Source organism: Miniopterus natalensis, chromosome 1 (genome assembly GCF_054644295.1).
Source record: "Miniopterus natalensis isolate mMinNat1 chromosome 1, mMinNat1.hap1, whole genome shotgun sequence".
Taxonomy (NCBI): Eukaryota; Metazoa; Chordata; class Mammalia; order Chiroptera; family Miniopteridae; genus Miniopterus; species Miniopterus natalensis.
The window spans coordinates 200,488,882-200,508,024 of NC_142081.1; the positions used below are offsets into that span (position 1 = coordinate 200,488,882).

The following is a 19,143-nucleotide window of genomic DNA, read 5'->3' on the forward strand; positions in this document are numbered from 1 at the left end:
GCGGGGCCTGACTCGACGGGGGGCGGGGCCGGGCTCTGGGCGGGGCCTGACTCGACGGGAGGCGGGCGGGGCCTGACTCGGCGGGGGCGGGGCCGGGCTCTGGGAGGTGGGCGGGGCCTGACTCGGCGGGGGGCGGGCCCGGGCTCTGGGAGGTGGGCGGAGCCTGACTCGGCGGGGGCGGGGCCGGGCTCTGGGAGGTGGGCGGGGCCTGACTCGGCGGGGGGCGGGACCGGGCTCTGGGAGGTGGGCGGAGCCTGACTCGGCGGGGGCGGGGCCGGGCTCTGGGAGGTGGGCGGGACCGGCCCGGCGAGGCGGGGCCGGCACTGGGCGCGGGTTCCGGGTGGGTGGGCGCCGGCCCAGAGGCGGCGCGGAAGTGGCCGGAGGCCGCGCGCGGTCCAGTCCGGGGCCGCAGCCATGTCGGCGGGGCCCGCGGGGGCCGTCGAGGCGGACGGGACCCCGCGCGCGGCCGCCGCCCTCTGCGGCCTGTACCACGAGGCGGGGCAGCAGCTGCGGCGCCTGCAGGACCAGCTGGCCGCCCGCGACGCGCTCATCGAGCGGCTGCGCGCCCGCCTGGCCGCGCTGGAGGGCGAGGCGGCGCCGTCGCTCGTGGACGCGCTGCTGGAGCAGGTGGCGCGCTTCCGGGAGCAGCTGCGGCAGCGCGAGGGCGGCGCCGTGGAGGCCGCGCTGCGCCAGGTGCGCCCCGGGCGGGCCGCGGGGAGCCGAGTGGGCGGAGGCCCGCGGCGGGCATGGCGGCGCCCGTCGCCCCGCGCGGCGTGAGCACCGAGGCCTCGGAGCGCGGGCCCGCAGCCCGGCCGCTGGGGGTGGCGGGTCCGGCCCTTCCCGCGCCGGCGCCACCGCAGCCCGGCGGGAGCCCCGCGCCCCTCGCCCCCGGGCCGCCTTCCGTCCGGCGTTTCCGTGAGTCCGCCCGTCGGTCGGTGCTTGGCTTTGTCCTTCAGGTGCCGCGCGTACGTGGAGTCCCGCGGCGTGTCCGACGGCCCTGGACGTGCGGGGCGGGGCCGGTCTCTGCCGCTCCTCGCGGAGCAAAGGCGCGGGAACCGCCCGCCTCCGGGACGCGGGGCGGAGCGGATGCGCGGGGCCGGGCTCTCACGCCGCTGGCGCTCGGCGGGTGCGCCCGTCCCCCACCGTCGCCGGGCCCGCGTGGCCCAGACGCTCCGCGGGCGGCAGCGCCGCGTGCGCCCCGGGGCCGCCCCTCTCCCCGCGCGGCCGGGGCGGGTGCAGAGGAAGCGGGGTGGCCGCCGGGTTGGACGGGGCGCCCGTCCGGCTCCGCGCGAGGCTGGGGGAGCGCGGGCACCGTCACCCCCTCTCCCCTCCGGGCGGCGGCGCCTGGGCGCGGGATAGGGCGGGAGGCGGGGAGGTGCGGGCGGAGGCGGGGACCGGGCACCAGGAGCGCAGCCTCGCAGCCTCGCGTTGGGCGTAACCGACACACACGACGCGATGTCCGTACAGATTGTGAGACGTTCACCCACTAGATGCACTGCCCCGGTTTCGTGTGTTCAGCCACCTGCGCCTTCCAGGGGAAGAATCCCACCGGGCGCGGTGTATGAACCTGCCGGCTTCGTCGCTGGCGGTGCTGAGAATTGTCGCTCCGAGGTCATCGGGGATGTTGGGCTGCAGGTTTCGCGCAGTGTCTTTATCTTGCTTTGACGTCAAGGCAACACTGGCATAAAAATAGGAAGTGTTCCCTCCTCTTCAGGTTTTTGGGAAAACTTGAGAACTGGTATTAATTCTTAAATGTTTGGTGGAATTCACCTGTGAAGCCATCAGTTCCAGGGCCTTATTTAAAAACTTTTTATTGATTTTAGAGAGAGAGTGAGAAACACTGATCTGCTGGTCCACTTATTTCTGCATTCGTTGGTTGCTTCTTGTATGGGCCCTGACTGGGGAATTGAACCCACAGCCTTGGTGTATTGGGACAATACTCTAATCAACTGAGCTGCCCCACCAGGGCCTTGACACTTGAAAGCTGTTTTTTAAGGAAAAAAAAATAAGGCTGGCGAGTCCTTCAGAGTCAACCATACTCACCCCACAGTTGGCCGTGTGTCTATGCTGTGAACAGGCTGAGGACAGGGCCCAGGTCCTGATCTCTGTATTGTGCGATCTTATTACCAGACACTGACATCCACATGGGGCTGGGCCCAGTGCCCAGGCCTGGGGTGGGGAGACAGAGAGCCCGCACTGGGAAAGCTCCAAAAACTGCTCCCCCCACCCCTACCAGGGCCCAGGGAGGGGCTGCCCATTGTTCCAGGAGAGGTTTGTTTCTTTCACTGTTTCCATTTAACCTTCGGGGAAGGGTGCTTAGAAATCAGGACTTGTCCAGATCCTCTGGCCCCTAAGAGGGAACTGCGGTCCATGGAGGCGTTAAGGCCGTGTGGCTCCTTACCTGGTCAAGCCGGCAGCTGCCCTAACCCCACGAGCCTTGGTTTGCCCATCTGTAGAATGGGAGAGATGATAGAAGCTGCCTGCTGGGTGTATGTGGATTGCATGTTGGGCTGAGGGCTGAGGAAGCCTTCGCTGCGGCTGCTCTCGCTGTGGGTACTGTAGGGACTTAGCAGTTTGTCGCATCTGCGACTCCAGGACACTGGCCTTCGCTGGTCTTGTATCAGTTACAGAATTCCTGCCTGTTTCTTGTTGAATGCGTCTGTATATATGTGGATACTGTTTTATACAGGCGTGTACTTACACGGAGTAAACCTCAGCCTCAGATGGGGACACTTCTGTCAGTGCCGCTGAAACCACAGCCTTTGATCTGAGTAACTGTAACGTAATGAAATGGCACTCAGGGCAGATCTCCACTGTTTGGTCTGCACGCATTGTTGAGCCACTGTGGGGGTAAGTACGTCCAGCAGGGGGTGAGGACAGTGGTGAGACAGCAGCAGCAGAGCCAGGGTGACCAAGGAGACCAAGGCAGGGACGGGAGGCTCCCTCGTGCTGTCAGTGAGGACGTGGGACGAGGCCCTGACCAGCTGGGAATGCCTCCAAAAGGGGTCAGTGCCTGCCTGGCCAGGTAGCTCAGAGAGCTAGAGTTGTCCCTATACGCCAAGGTTGCGGGTTCAAGCCCCCATCAGGGCACATACAGGACACAACCAATAAATGCATAAGTGGAACAGCAGATGGACGTTTCTCTCTCTCAAAAAAATAAATAGGAAGTGGTCAGTTTTTAAAGAAACAAATTCATGGCCAAGAAACAGGCCTGGATTTGTGTTTTTAGGTTCAGTGCCACAGGAGTGATCAGCAGTGAAAGCCTGAGGTCCACTGGGATTTGGTGTTTTTTTTCCTGTTTCTCACCTGGGTACATGCCCGTCACGTGCCTGGACATGGCCCCACCTGGCAGCCCTCATTGTGGGTGGGCCCAGAGACCATGCGTCGGGGCCCCCAGCCCCTCGGCCGCCTGCCCTGGTGCTGCAGGCCCAGGCTGTCTGCTGGGAGGAGGTGCCGGTGGCTGGTTGGCTCCCAGAGGGGCCTCCTCTTCCTTCCTTGGGTGAGGTGTCGGGGCCTTAAAAGCAGAAAGTGAAAGTAAGAACCTGGCGAGTGGGTTTCCCCAGCTGGGCAGGGTGCCCAGCCGCCGTGTGCCGTGTCCCTGGGGAAGCGTCTGTCTTACACGCTGTCTTCCTGTCGCCACCTGCCCTGCCAGTTGTGCAGTGTGACACGGTCCCGCCTGCCAGGGTCTGACGTCGTTTCCCTCCTGTCCCAGCCATCACCACACGTCTTCTTGGAGCCTCTGCTCCGCTCTTTCCTGTCCCTACGAGGACCACGCGCCTAGGGCACCTCTTCCTCAGGCCTTTGCTCAGCCGGCCAGGCTGGTCATCCTGAGGTTTTCCTTCTTGCCTCTTTCTGTTCATTTCTAGAGCAAAGTCCAGGGGAAGAGGGAAACAGAGGACTCTCAGAAATTCCCGAGAGAGCAGGATTTCCAGACTGTTTGCTGGGGCACCAGCCAGAGGGGTGTAGTCATGGGCTGGGCTTATCCCGGGGAGGTATTTGCATGGGAGTGGCGCAGGGGCCATGGTGGGACCTGGTGTATGGCCGAGGTCCACCAATTAGTTCTGAACCCCAATCATAAAACCACCACAGCCATGAGACTTGGGGGCACGTTCCCGGGGTGTGTGCACGAGTGCGAGAAAGCAGCGCATGTCTGGCTGTGGAGGTGGGGTCTGTGAACCGGGAGTTACGTGCAAGTTCCAGGCCGTGTTCAGAGAGCGAGGCGGGTGCAGTGAGGCTTGTTCCCAAGCAGGGAGAAGGTGAAGAGCTGTTGCTGTGGGACCCACTTGTAGAAATGCGTGTTCTAGGTGCTTAGGAATGTTCTGGAAAGACCCGTGCCCGAACACTGAAGAGCGGCTGCCTCAGGAGAGAAGCTGGGCGGAGGGGCTGGTGGGAAGCAGGGAATGTGTTTTTATTTCCCTCTGTACGGTTGATGTTTCTGTAACCATGGCCGTGTCTCGCCCACTGGGAAGTGGTCGAAGGTCCTGGGTTCCTGGTGTCTGGTGCCCAGCAGGGCCATGCCCTCCTGCGCGTGGTCCCGGGAAGCTCAGCTGCTCCCCGACTGTCCAAGGCTGTTTCCATTTGTGGGACGGATGGGCTCATTGCTCAGGCCCCGTTTACGATGATTTCTTTGAAAATGGGAAACCATAAAATTAAGGTAGGGTAGAAAGCAAAGTGCAATTTAAAGGACTTTTTTAATGACGTCATTGGGTTTGGTGTACTCGCTCCCTGTGGCTGCTGTGACCAAGTATCTAAACTGGGCGCTTAAGCCTGGCCAGCGTGGCTCAGTGGTTGAGCATCGACCTAGGATCCAGGAGATTGAGGTTCGATTCCCGGTCAGGGCACATGCCCGGGTTGCGGGCTCCATCCCCAAGCAGGGGCGTGCAGGAGGCAGCTGATCAATGACTCTCTCATCATTGATGTTTCTATCTCTCCCTCTCCTTCCTCTCTCTGAAATCAGTAAGATACATTTAAAAAAATAAACTGGACGCTTAAAACAAGAGGAATTTAATTTTTCACAGCTTCCAGGGGTGGGCGGGGCGGGGCTGGGCTCCCTGGAGCCCCGGGGAGGGTCCTTCTTGGCCTCTTCCCGCCTCTGGTGGCAACACCAGTCTCGGGTGTTCTGTCTCGTAGCTGCAACTCCTGCCTCTGCCTCTGCCTTCATGTGGCCTTCTTGGTTTGTGGCCACATCTCCCTCTTATAAGGACACTAGTTATTTGATTAGGGTCCACTCTAGTCTAGTATGACTTCATCTTAACTACTCATTTCTTAAAGATCCTGTTTCTAAATAAAGTCACATTCCCAAGTACTGGGTTGGGCCAGACATGTCTTTTAGGGGCTGCCCGCCGCAGGGCAGTGGGGTTTCTACCCTTCCTATCGAGTGTTGGGAATCGCCACACTTGGTCACTTGCTGACGTAAAATTTAAAACTGTGAACTTGCTCATGAAAGTAGAATTTCAGATGAGGTTTCAGATGGAATGTGATAGGCTGACGGCTGCAAAGTGAGTGGTCAGTCTGGAAGCTGACCTCCGGGTGTTTTTCATCCAGGGGCGGGGTTCATGCCGGTGTTTCCTTTACTTTATGACCTTTGTCTCTGACACTGCTTTTCATCAATAAACTCTGCTTTTAAATCTTCCACTCAGGAAATTGAGAGACTTTCTGAGCAGCTAGAAGAGAAAGAGAGGGAGATCCAGCAGCTGATGAGCCAGCCGGGGCACGAGCAGGAGGAGGTCGCCCTGCTGCGCAGGCAGGTGGCGGAGAAGGAGCGGGCCCAGGCCGCCAGCGACATCCTGTGCCGTTCCTTGGCCGACGAGACCCACCAGCTGCGGAGGACTCTGGCCGCCACGGCCCACATGTGCCAGCATCTGGCCCAGTGTCTGGAAGCACGACAGGGGGCCGTGGGGGAGCAGAGACCTGAGGTAGGTTGTGCTGTACGCAGGGCGTGGTGAGGGTGTCGAGGAGCAGGAGACACTGCCCGCGGCCCCCACAGCCCTCTGCCATCGCGGAGTTCCGGGCACCCAGGCCCACTGCTGTGGAGGCAGAGCCCACCCTTCCAGGGGTTTCTCCCAGAGTGATGGGACGTGCAGAACGGAACAGGAAAGCCAGCCTTCACCAGCCCCGCCCCCGTCCCGGGCCTGCAGCGGGCCCTGTGCCCGGGGGTCCGGGGGCCATGGCACTTTGGTGCATCAGCCTTAGCGAGGACCAGGAGGCAGGGCTGGGCTGAGGGTCTGCCCTCAACACGCGTTCGGCAGGTGAGGGAGCTGCAGAGCGAGGTGAGAGCGGCGCCTCCTGTGCAGAGGACTGTGCAGCGTCCAAGCGAGCAGGGTCAGCCCAGCGCAGGCCTCCTGCGGAGCCGGGGCAGCGTGGCAGCCCTGGTTAGAGACGCGAGTGTCCTCAAGTGGAGATGGCAGCCCTGGCCAGGCACTGTGCAGGGTGGGCTGGGTGGGCCTCCCAGACAGGTCGGGTTTGGGCTGTGGCTGTGCAGGGCCGGTGGGGAGAGTGGACAGCGGGCTTCAGCGTCAGGAATTTCTTAACGTAGAGGGGCACTGGGAGCACAGGGACAAGGAAGTGATGGGGCAGAAGCCCATGTCCCTGCCTCCTTCCAGCCCCGCCCTGGTCTACAGGGGGGTTGTGCTTGTCCACGTGGGGCAGACGGGACACAGGCCTCAGTGTCCACCCGGCCCAGGCTGGGGACGCTGCACAGGGCCTCGTGCTGGGTCCGTTCCAGGCAGCTCTTAAAAGCGCTTTGCTGTGTTCTGGGCAGGTGGCCGTCCCCTCCTGACAGTGGCTTCGCTGGGGGACCCTCCACCCGAGAATGGCCGTCTCAGTTGGGTGGATTCCACAGAAGGGGAACCTCAGAAAAACAAGCCTGGGTCAGAAACCAAAAGAAAAGTGCCTCTGGGAGGTGGCGGGTTCTTGTCCGGGTTTGAGTCTGAGTCACTGTCCTTTCCCCCTGGGGATCCGAAAGTGGCCACAAACAGTGGTCGGCCTGAGGCGGGCATGGGGCCTCAGTCGGCGTCACTTCCCAGCCCTGGACCGGCCTGAGTCACCCGGGCTTCCCCAGAGCGGCTGGGTCAGCACACGCACTTCCTGTGTTCAAGGGGAATTCTCACGAACGCCGCCCGGCCCGTGATGCTGTCAAAGGCATGACTCTCGAGGAGCCGGGGGACCTTCCTAAGACTTTCCAGCTGGGTCTGCCCACCGTGAGGGCTGCTCTGGGATGTGGCTCTGGGTGCAACTCCCCTGACCCTGCATGAGGGAAGGGTGGGACTGACCCTGAGTGTCTGTGGAGACTCTGGGGCCCAGATGTTGGAAGGAGGGAGCCAGGGCCATGGTCAGGCCTGACCCCGGCAGCCCTCTGGGCCTTGGCCAGATGTTCTCGGTGGACAGTAGGATCAGCCTCCTGCCCTCCTGACTCCTGAGATGGCGGGAAGGTGGCCTGCGGCCTGGCCCTGTCAGGGCTTTGCTTCTCCATTGAAGGAAGGGCTGCCACCAGTGGCACCGGTGACCTCAGTCTCTGGGTCTGGCTCCTCCCTTTCTGCTGCACGTGACAGACACGTCTGGTGACCAGTGTGTCTCTGTCTGTTCCCTCTGCAGCCAGAGCATGCAGGCCGGGACGCCTCTGTCCAGGCTGCTATGGAGAAGCTGCAGGAAGAAAACCGGCTGTTGAAACAGAAGGTGACTCATGTGAGTATCTGACGTTTCATTCAAGACGAGCTCCCCATTATGATCTGCCCTCAGGCCACTGTGGCTGACACAGTCTTTCCCTAAAAGGACAAACAGAACACATCCTGTCATTTCTGCCCAAGTTCGTTCCCATGTCAACGGGGGGGGGCAGGAGCTACTGTCCAGACAGCTCTTAAGGCAGGAAGGCGGCACCGTCCACTTGGGTTTAAGACGCTGCTTATGCCCAGAGTGAGGAGACTTCCGTTTACGGGGACACCCCCTCGGCTCCTCATCGCTCATCAATAGCTTTCCTGCGTGGCTGGCAGGAGAGTGGCCTTGCCAGCTGTTTCACCGTGCCCATCCCCAGGTGGAAGACCTCAACGCCAAGTGGCAGCGCTACGACGCCAGCAGGGACGAGTACGTGCGGGAGCTGCGGGCCCAGCTGCGGGGGCTGCGGGCCCCTGAGCCCGAGATGGAGCTTCTGAGGAAGGAGATCTCCCGGCTCAACAGGCAGCTGGAAGAGAGAATCAGCGAGTGTGCGGGGGCCGCGCAGGAGCTGGCGGCGGCACGGGAGCGGGCGCAGATGCTGGAGCAGCAGGTGGGACGGACAGGACAGGTGACCTGACCCTCCCCGAGCAGGCCCCGCAGTGTGGTGACGGAGTGTCTGCTCTCCCCAGATTCTCGTGTATAAGGACGACTTCACGTCGGAGAGGGCGGATCGGGAGCGGGCTCAGAGCAGGATTCAGGAACTTGAGGACAAGGTGGCTGCCCTGCAGCGCCAGGCGTCCCGCAGACAGGTGGGTGTGAGGGCTGGGCCCGTGAGCGCTCAGGGCTTCTTTCCATGAACTTCAAGCCCTCTCTGTCTGCTGAGACCCTGATTTCCAGCTTGGCGCCTGTCACGGTGGGAGACAAACCTCCCTGTGGTCCTGTCTGTGGAGGAGGTCAGCGTGGTGGTGTGATAGCAGGGCTGGCCATCCCTAGGGCTGTCCCGCCTCCTGTGCTCGCTGTCACACACCCAGGGAGCACATCTTGGGCCCCCAGCTCCCTACTGGGAGGCTTCCGTCATCCCTGTCCCCTCCTTGCTGTGAGATGGGGACCTGGTTGCCCTGTCACTCTCAGATGTGGATGCCAAGGCCCCAGGCACAAGACTTATGGCACCCAGGTGCCTCTTGTCTCTGTTTTTCCTCCTGCCACCAGGCCTTTCGTGAGCACACTCGGGCGTGAGTGTGGTCTGTTGTTCCCTCTTGGGCTCTGGGCCAAGCAGGAAACAGGGCGAGGGGTGTGAGCCCCACGCAGGGATGGATGAGCCTGAGACCCAGCTTGGTGGCCTCCAGCACAGCCCGTGTAAAGCCGACCTCTCCTTTTCTCCAGGACCCCCGAGAGCCAGGCTCCTGCCGGATTCACACTGGGAGCAAAGCCCCCAAGTACGCAGAGGCCGCTGCTTTGGAGTTCTTGGCGCCTGGTGGCCAGAGGCCTGCAGCTGAATCCCAGGGTCTGGCCTCCCCGGTGGAGGGCGGGCACCTGGGAGCAGCCCGGAGAGGCCAGGGGGACCTTCAGTGCCCCCACTGCCTGCAGTGCTTCAGTGACGAGCAAGGCGATGAACTCTTCCGACATGTGGCCGAGTGCTGCCTATGAGCCCCATGCGGGGACAGGCTGGGTGCTCTCAGCAGGCGACAGTAAGACCCCGAGATCCGGGGCTGAAGGTGCTCTGACCCTCACCTTGATCCCCTCAGGCTGTGGAACAGACCAGGTCAGAGGGCACTTCCTGGGGGCTGGAGGCAGGGGTGCACTTGGGAGGCCCAGCTCTGCTTGTGGTGCAGACTTTGGGTCCCCAAGCTGTCAGGTCGAGGCTGAAGCAGGAATCCTTCCAGGCCAAGGTGACGGCCCTGCCCAGCCTGCACCTGGGACGCTGCAGCTCTGTGGGAAGAGGTGGTCTGAGGGAACGTCATGTTTGGACCGCAGGGTGGAAGGGCACCTCCGCCCAGTTTGTAGAGCTGAGCACTGTGGCCACACGTGGCTCGTGGGGGCCCATCTCCGCCACAGCAGGACCATGAAATACACTGCATTACACAGCATCTGTCACGTGTCCAGAGGTTATAGCACATTTACTTCACAGCCAGTTGTCTTTATAATAAATGCATTCGCTACAGTGACTGCTCCAAGGCTGTGGCTGGGGCCCGGGGTACAGGGCCTGGGCTGGGGCCCAGCAGCATTTTCAGTTGGGCAGGAGGCAGATCAGCAGGAAGAGACATGCTCCTCCTCACCATCTCCTAGGGGACAGAAAGGGGTCAGCGTGCAGCCAGGTGCACACACTGTCCCTCTTGCTGGGAACACCCTCTTACTACTTCTGTTTGGGGCAGTCCTCCAGCTGCGGTTCAGGTTTGCCCCCTCTGGAGTGTCTGTGCTCCCCTTTCCGGAGCCTGCCTAGAGGAGGTCTGTCTGGGGTGGGTGGGGAGGGTGTGGCAGAGGCCCAGTCTCACTGCCCCGAGCAGGCGGAGCAATTTGTGGACATGGAACAATGGAACAAGAAGATGGGACATCTCACAGAAGGGAGAACCCTCAGATCCTTGGCTGACCCCCGAATTGTGTGAGCTTAGAGTAGGACTTGAGGATCTTGGCAGAGCACAGCTGGGAGGCAGGAGCTGAGGTTTCAGGGGCTCTCGATGCAGGCGACAGTGTGTGAGCCTCAGGTTAGAGGTGTTCACGAAGGGCTGCGCTTAGGAGGAAAGTTGACGTCCTGGGACAACATTGAACAGCCCTTCTCTAAACAGCACCTAGGTTCCAGGCAGCCCACCTGCAGCCCACCTGCCGTGGGAACAAGACCCCACTGCCCTCCACACAGGCAGCAGAACTGCAGCAGAAACACTGGACACAGGACGAAGGCAGGAGACGTTTCCAGATAAACTCAGCTAAAAAGTTACACCTAGGAGACGGAGCTACCAGAACTAGCTGCAGAAATCACGCAGGCTAAAGGGAAGTGATTCTGGATAAACACAGAAGGGAAGGAAGAGCGTGGGAGTGGGGAGGTGTGAACAAAAACTGACTTCCCAGCAGTAACGCCGTGAGGGTTTAAAACAGGAATGTGACCCACGGGCTTTCTAGGTGGGGAAGCCGACAGTTTGATAACAATTACCCGGTTTTGCTAGATTAAGGTGGACTATAAGGAATTACAGGAGCTATTAGGATCTTCAGGGTGACCACTAAAATAGTGACAATATTTAATTTGAAAGTTAGAGCAGGAAAATAATTTTCTTATTTATCCAAAGCAAGACAAGTCAGGAGAGCTAAGGGAAAGGAGAGACCAGAACCAGGTGGCAGGTGGCTGACACGGGCAGTCCCAGTGACGACAAATGACAAACCGACTGAGGCCACAACTGTCTCACGGCTCTGCTGGTAGGAGACAGACACTGGAACGCAGGAGCAGGGAACGGGCAGAGAAAGACACCCGTGCTAACACTAACCTGGGAAGTGGGAGCAGCTACGTGAGTATCAGACAAAGTGCACTTTAGGACAAAAGATATCCCAGCACGAGGGAGACGCTGCGTAATGACGAACGGGTAACATTCCTGAATCCACACAGCTAACAGCACAGCTTCAAAATCAGCAAAAAAGCACCGGACAGGAGCGAGCGAGCGCAAAGACTTGAACATGTTTCACAGTAACTGACAAGCAGGGAAAGCGGGGGTGCAGTCAGGACACACAGACCACTCACCCAGAGACAGACCTGGGGGCCACAAATCAAGTCGCAACATGTTCCAAAGAACAAGATCCCTGAGTTCAAGGACTCTGACCACAGTGAAATTAAACCGCAGCTCAGAACTCGGCACCAGGAGATAACGTCAGATTCCCCACGCACGTCCAGATGACCCACGGGCAGAGAAAGGCGCAATGGAAGTTAGAAAGTGTTTTAAACTGAGTGAAAATGAAAATACAACTTTTAAAAAATGAAGGACTGCAGCTAATGCAGTGGTGAGGGGAAGTGTCATGGTTCCAAATGCATGAGTCAGACATGGAGAGGGGTTCAACACCAGTAATCCAGTGCCCAGCTCAAGAAGCTGAGAGCCGCAAACTACCCCCCCAAATATGGAAGGAAATAAATAAAAGCAGAAATCAACAAAATAGAAATCTCTCAAAATAGAAAAACAACAATGCTGACAGTTCTTTTAAATAATAATAAAACCAGTAAGCCCCTACCTGACTGGTGGAGATGAGAGAACACTGCCGACAGGTGGGAGGAGCACCGCAGCAGGTCCCTGCGGCAGTGAGGCGACAAGGACACCGAATGCTACTGATAAAGCTCACAAGTCGATGAGATGGACAAAATTCTCGGAAAACACAACTTACCAAAACCAACACAAGAAAAAACAATGTAACTCTATATCCATAGAAGAAACTGAATCTCTGATTAAAAATCTTTCACAAAGGAGCCCAGCCGGGTGTGGCTCAGCAGTTGAGCGTCAACCTAGGATCCAGGTGATCGGGGTTTGATTCCCGGTTGGGGCACAGGCCCGGGTTGCAGGCTCCTCGATCCCCAGTCGGGGGCATGCCGGAGGCAGCCTATCAGTGACTCTCTGATCATTGATGTTTCTCTCTCTCCCTCTCCCTTCCTCTCTCTGAAATCAATAAAGACATATTTAAAAAAAAAAAATCTTTCACAAAGGAAATTCCAGGTCCAGATGACCTCCCTGGTGAATTCTCTCAGCCACCTAAGAGAGAGATGCCAGCCTCTCACTCGCTCAGGAGACGGGGGAGTTTCCACCTCATTTTAACACCAAACCTGAGACAAGGCAAGAAAAGGAGAGAGCAACATCTCTCATGGACACCGATGCAAAAATTCGGAACGAAACATTAACAATTGAGCTAGCATATAAGAAGAATAGTACGTCATAAAACAGTTGGAATTTTCATTACAGGAATACAAGATTGGTTCACATGTAAGAAACCCATTGAATGTAATTCACTGTAATTAACAGAATAAGAGAGAAACCACATGGTCGTCTCAACAGAAGCAGAAAAGGCGTATGAAGAAATTCAGGGCCACCGAGCAAACCAGGAGCAGCATTTCCCCAGGCTGACAGTGTGCGCCCAGCACACCCACAGCCAACATCACACCCCGTGGCACAGCGACGATCGCATCGGGCAGGAAGTCCTGCCAGGGCGGTAAGAAAGAACAGAGACATTGGGAAACAGGAAACATAACCCCATTTGCAGGTGGCACGACTGTATGCAGAAAACCCTAGGGGATCTTAAAAATTTAAAATCAGTAAATGGACTTCACAACCTCAAGAACACAGTCAATATGTGAAAAATTATATTCCTGTATATTTGCAATGACTGGAAAAGCCAATTAAAAAGCCCGTCGTGGGTCGAACTATCGCCTGCTGCTGTGGTTCAGCTGGCTGGAGCACCGTTCTGTACACCAAAAAGGTGGGGGTTCGACCCGCTTCTCGCTCCAGCTGGCGAGCCACAAGAATTTTTAAAACATACTATTTAATCAGGGGCACAGACCTCTTTTCCCTTAGACTGTCCAATAAAAAAATGACAACAGCCAACACAGTAGCCGTCCAGTGTGAATCAAAATTATCCCTATTTTTTTGTCAGATGGGCAAAAAGTGTATTTTTGGTGTGCCGCAGAGGTGTGCAACCTCTACAATGAAAGCTGTAACAAAACTGCTGAGAGCTCTCCCTCCCGTCAAAATCAGCGAAAACATATCAGATGAGTATTAAAAACATAAATATATAAAAATGCCCTCACCTGGCCAGCGTGGCTCAGTGGTTGAGCATCGACCCATGACCCAGGTCACCGCTGCTTCCTGGTCAGGGCGCACGCCGGGGCTGTGGGCTCCACCCCCAGTGGGGGGCGTGCTGGAGGCAGCCGATAGATGTCCCGCTCTCATCACTGATGCTTCCATCTCTGTCCCTCTCTCTAAAATCAACAAAAAATATTAAAAAAAAAAAAAAAGTCCTGGGCTTTACGGTTGTGTCGGGCAGGACAATTCCCAGAGCAGCTGATCCCGCAAGGGTGCCGTGTCCTGTACGGGACACCTGAGCACAGGGCGTGTCCCCAGGAAAACACGTGGGGCCCCTGCAGACACTCAGCTGCGCTCACTGTGACTCCAGGTAAGCGCTGAGCAGAGTGGCCCTGTGTGAACCTTTTGTGCTGTTGGGGTCCACCGTGCTACTTGACTTTTCAACAGCGGGTCCCAGACAGTGGTGCCTGGGGATTTCAGGATGAAGTCCCCAAATTCAAGCAGCTGTACCTCAACCCTGGCATTCTGTGTGATGACTGGGAGCTCTCACTTGTACTTTTAAAACCATGAAGCGGTATAAACTGGGGTAAGGTTGTTTCTCCTTTTAAAAACTACAGTAACAAAATCACGAAGTGCTAGTCCTTTCCGGTACCGTGACACTCACCTTGAATTATTGTGGTTTTAATGGCGTGACTATGGAGGCAAAGTTCAATAGGACACTTTCACCGTCACCATTTCTTTCCAACTATGATGGTATCTCACCTCCTGTTACAACTGTGTGCTGGTGACACTCACGAGCTCTGAGGGAGGCTCTTCAGGGGCTGACCTCACCAGGAACCTGAGGGGCAGTGGAGCCGGACGTCCTGCAGGCACGCCTTGGGCCTCAGTTTCCCAATCTGTAAGTGTAACGATGGTGTGAAGACCTGGTGCATCCACAGCCTTAGGACAGGCTGACTCCAGGAGTCACGTTGCCTCCTGTCCCTCTGCACACAGGTCCACCCTTTTCGTTCCCAACAACCAGGATGGTGAAGTGAACCCCTCCCCTGCCCCCGGAAAGACCCAAAGGAGCATCAGGGCTGGGGCTGGGTCCCGCAGGACAAGTGGTTTCTCCAGGACAACAGTGGTGCAAGTGTGCAGACTCAGGACAAGGCGTGGGTGGCAGGTAGGACCATCGCGGATACTGGGTGTGAGGTGGGTGCTCCATGCTGGGGTACTTGGGTCCCCATACCTCTCATGGCTGTGATGGGACCTGCTTGTATCACAGCTGGGACCCTGTGGTTCCTCTCAGCAGCCAACTGGCCCCATGGGACACAGGAGGTGGGACTGGTCCCCAGCACAGCCGCCAGACTCCAGTCCTTGGGGAGGTCGAGCAGGGTCTTGGGCCAGTGGGCAGCTTCCTTGGGGGACAAGGAGGCCCAGGCTGCCCAGTGGGCTCAGTGCCCAGCCAGCCCTGGCTCTACCCTTGCTCTCACCATCACCCCTGCGTCAGCCAGAGGGGATGAGGCCCCGCTCTGGGCGTGGAGTCCCAGGGGATGCGTTGGGCCTCTGCGCTTCTCGAGGACACCTTTCTGCCACAGTCCTTTCTCGTGGTCCCACCTGTTTCTCCCTCTGCTGGATCATCCCAGGAGCTGGGCTCCACCTAGAAAAACAAACACAAGCAGCCACCTCGGGGCCCACACTCCGGCTACTTCCCACCCCACCCGAAAACCAGCCTCCACTGGATTCTGACCAAGGCTGCCTCAGCAGAGCCCCACAGCCAGTCCCTGGCTGTGCCCTGACCACAGCAGCCCTGCCATGGCCAGTCTCCCTGCCCCGTGCCTCTGGGCTGCCCTCACCCTCTCCAACTCTGACGCCAGTGCTGGGGCTCTATCCCCTCTTGTCTACACTCGCTCCTAGGTGGACTCACAGCCTTGTGGGAGGCCTTCTGTCCCTGCCTGACTCCATCCCCTAGGATGGGCAGCCCCACCCCTCCCAGAGCTCAGAGCCCGAGTCCTCCCCTCCCCTCAGTCTCCTACCTGCATCCTGTCTGTCCAGAGGGAAGCCCTGTGGATCTGTCGGAACACTTCCAGAGCCACCCTCTCCCGCCTCACCCTCTCCCTCTCCCCAGCTCAGAGCCCAGCCAGGCCCAGCCTGCATACAGAAGCAGGGCCCTTGCAGGTTTTCCATGAGGCAAGGAGCAGTGAGAGCTATGAAGTATTCTAGGGAGAGAGTGGAAGCCAGACTGCACCAGGAGGCAGCTCCGTGTGAGCTTTCTGAAAATTGCCTAGAGACCTTGGAAGAAAGGGACCAAGCTGGGATCCTTTACTCATTTTAAATGCTATTCACGTTCCTGACTTAGTTTGTAATTTTTTATTGTTTTGTTAGAGATCACAACCCCCAAAGCTGGATGGGCACCTGCCGCCAAGGCTGCGTGTTCCCCCAGCCTGGTGGACCCTGCTCCTCTTGGCCCTGCCTCCCTCAGCCCACAGGTTTGAAGGCAGTGGCCTCCCGGTCACCCACCTGGGTGTTGCCTCACCCGCTGTTTCTCGAACACTTACCTGTTCTGGGCGAACTCTGACCTGGGACCTGGGACCTGGGACCTGGGACCTGGGGCCTTGGGCCTGGGGCCTGGGGCCTGGGGCCTGGGCCCGGGAGAAACGAGACACAGAGGATGGTGAGGGCACCAGGAACTCTGAGCTGCCACCTGGGGTGGTGGCCCAGCCCCCCTTGAGGGGACAGCCGCCCACACAACCGACCTCACCACACTCCCATCACCCCCAGCAGAAAGCAACCAGACGAGGTCTCCTGCTGTACTAATGTATTCCATCTTTCAAAAAGAAAGACATGATTTTAATATTACTTAACAATATGTTAAAAAGTAGCCAGGCAGGCCTCCGTGTTAATACAGTCGTACACTCTAACAGACTGGATGGTGAGTGCTGGGTGGGTTTTTTGAACTTTCTCACTCTGCAGGGGTCTTACACAAGCTGGCTACAAGTCAGGGGGTCAGACACAAACAGCGCGACGTGTACACTCTTAACAGTAGATTGTGGAGATTGGAGCGCGCCTGCCCCACCCGCCCGCCCGTCTTGGGTGGGAGCTGAGAGACGGCATCGCCCGGCAGGGACAGATGGCAGGACAGGGCGAGATGCAAAGTCGATGGAGCCACGTGGATGATGCAATCTCGTCTCTGGCCACGGCCCAGGGTCCCAGGCTGTGGTGGTGGCGGGAGAAGTGGCGGAGCTACTGTCCAACCCAACGGCACAGAGCTACAATCCAAGGCTCACAGACGACACGCACAGGAGCTAACAATGCGGCTGAGCAGCACGGCCTTGGTCTGGGGTCCCAGGGGCTGTGGCCCACCCTGCACGACCTGGGCGAGCTCCAAGTGCGTCCCTCTCCAGGCGGTCCTCCTTCAGTGGGCAGCAAAAGTGGCCTTTTTCAAGCTAAAATTGGACCAGTTGATGGATAGTCTTTGTCGGGTCTGTCTGGCGGAATCCAAGCAGAATCTGGAAGACAAAAAGCCCGAGTCACCAGAGCCGGTGTCTTCCTGGGGGCACAGTGCAGGGGATCCTCCACACCTTGCTGTCGGCCACACCTGGGCCCCCACCTTCAGGACACAGCGGCGCCCTGAACATTCTCTGGGGCTTTGTGTCCTTTCCCAACTCTGCAGGGAAGCTGCCCAGGGAAGTTTCTGATGAGCCCCTCTGGGAGCCTGGCAGTCCCAGTGGGCTCTGTGCCACCACTCCAACGCCTGGCAGCCTTCTCAATGTACAACACCAGCCAGCCCTCACTCAGCCACAAAAGCACAGCCGCGAGGGGTGAGACACGAGAATTTTTACAGCATCGCTGGCCCTCCCCTCCCGGCCTTAGGGGACAGCGGGGCCAGGAAGGGCAACAGTCTCCGCCCTTCAGCTCTGCATCACAAGCTGCGCAATCACATTTGGAAAAGACCACATGACGCCACCAGTTTCCCAGGCAACAATAGACAATTCCTGAATTAAATGAAGGACATTTTCTTTCAAAAACCCACACTCTGCATAATCTCTGAACTTCTTACCTTTTCAGCTCTAACTGTGGTAGCAGAAACCTGCATGAAACCTGAAAATGGTTATATTGCCGTAGGTGAAATGAAGTTTGCTGAAACTGTAGCCGCTATCCAGGGGAGGGAAGGCCTGCACGGCCTCCCAGAACCCAGGCTCTTTTCTGGCCATAGCTGCTCAGGCCCATGCCAGTGCCGGCACTTTCAACCCTCTGAAAGCTCCCACTTCCTTCCACTGTCTCCCCTGAACTCTGGCAACAGTCCTTTGGTACCCTGTGCCCCCCCCCCCCAGCAGCGAGAATGCTCAGGAGCACCCCCTGCCCCTGCCCCAGCCCTCGATGCACAGCACTGACCTGAAGCCAAGCCAGGCTTCCAGCGCCCCCGACCCCGTGCGGCCTGGCTGGTCCTGCTGCCCACTGCCCGCTCCTCCGCCTGTGCTCGGACCCCACCTTCCCTCAGGCCTGCCTCCGTGTCGTCAACTGTGGAGTATGTTATGCGCACGTACGTATGTGCACTGTGTACAGAAACCCGTGCATGCAGGTAACTACCACAAAGCCCGGTAACTGACCCCAGCTCGAGAATCCAACACTGCCGGCCCCGGGGCACCTGCTGTCCCCTCTCAGGAGCAAACACTGTCCTGCTTGTGGTGTCAGGGCGTCTACATGCCTCCTCCCACAGTAGCATGGCTGTGCTCACTTGTGAACTCGGAGGAGCAGAGCCGCACCGGACCCCTTCCCGCTTCCTCCTCCCAGCGTGCTACCTGTGAATCCTGCCAGGAGCCACGCCGTACGATTTCATGGCTGCAGAAAAGCGCACACTGAGCAGTGGCTGAGGCTGCTGGCAGGGCACTCTGCCTTTGGGCATGTGCGCAGCTGAGGCCTGCTGGGCTACAAGGGTTGACCAACTCCCACTGGAATAGGTTCTGCTGAACTCTTCCAAAGTGTCTGGACCAAGTGGCTCCCAGGACTGGCAGGCAGGCTGCTCTCTACCCTCCCCATGGGTACCAGCCAGTCAAGATGAAGGGCTCTGTGATGTCCCAAGATTCTGCTTGCACACTTGTCAACAGGCGTGGCCTCCCCACATGGTTCTGTTCTGTCATGTGTTTAAAAAAATACTTATTTCAGAGAGGAAGGAAAAGGGAGGGAGAGAGAAAGAAACATCAACGATGAGTGTCATTGATGGGCTGCCTCCTACACGTTCCCTGCTGGGGGATTGAGCCCGCAACCCAGGCATGTGCCCTGATCAGGAACTGAACCTCGATCTCCCGGATCCTAGGTCGATGCTCAACCACTGAGCCACGCCGGCTGGGCTGTCATGTTTCTTTACACATCTTGATGCTAATCCTCTGAGATGGGCTGCAGATACTGTTTTCTCACTTTCCTTAAAGTGAACTGTTGACTTTAACATTTATCAATCTTTTGTTTTGCTTAGTATTTTAAAGAAATTTTTCCTTACTGTGAGGTCAAAAAGATATTCACCTATAATCCAAATTAAAAGGTTTGCTTTTGACATTGTAAAACCTTAACCACATGGAGCTGGCTGGTAAGTGATGCAGGCAGGGGCCCAGTCTGTCTCAGTTCTGGTGCAGATGAGCCCTTGTGGCTCCATTTGTGAATGAGCCTTAGTCTCCGCAGGGACCTTAGTCACACAGCAAAGCTCAGAGTCTGCACAGGTCTGTGTAACACTCCGCACTTGCTCTGTCTTCACAGT

General features: G+C 58.0%; 2 protein-coding genes across 2 annotated transcripts in view; one reads left to right on the forward strand and one right to left on the reverse strand.

Annotated features, from left to right (window-relative positions):
- The first annotated feature begins 414 nt into the window (after positions 1–414).
- Positions 415–10,965, forward strand: TNIP2 (TNFAIP3 interacting protein 2). The gene is made up of 6 exons (XM_087828510.1): positions 415–693; positions 5,640–5,915; positions 7,594–7,683; positions 8,030–8,260; positions 8,340–8,459; positions 9,034–10,965. The coding sequence occupies exons 1-6, from the start codon at positions 415–417 to the stop codon at positions 9,295–9,297; spliced, it is 1,260 nt and encodes a 419-aa protein (XP_087684636.1). The 3' UTR covers positions 9,298–10,965.
- Positions 10,966–16,194: 5,229 nt separating this feature from the next.
- FAM193A (family with sequence similarity 193 member A) overlaps positions 16,195–19,143 on the reverse strand; it is a 111,655-nt gene continuing 108,706 nt past the window's right edge. Inside the window, exon 21 of the mRNA XM_087828517.1 lies at positions 16,195–16,900. Coding sequence (XP_087684643.1) covers positions 16,807–16,900 — 94 coding nt within the window. The 3' untranslated portion in view covers positions 16,195–16,806. The remainder of the gene's footprint in view (positions 16,901–19,143) is intronic.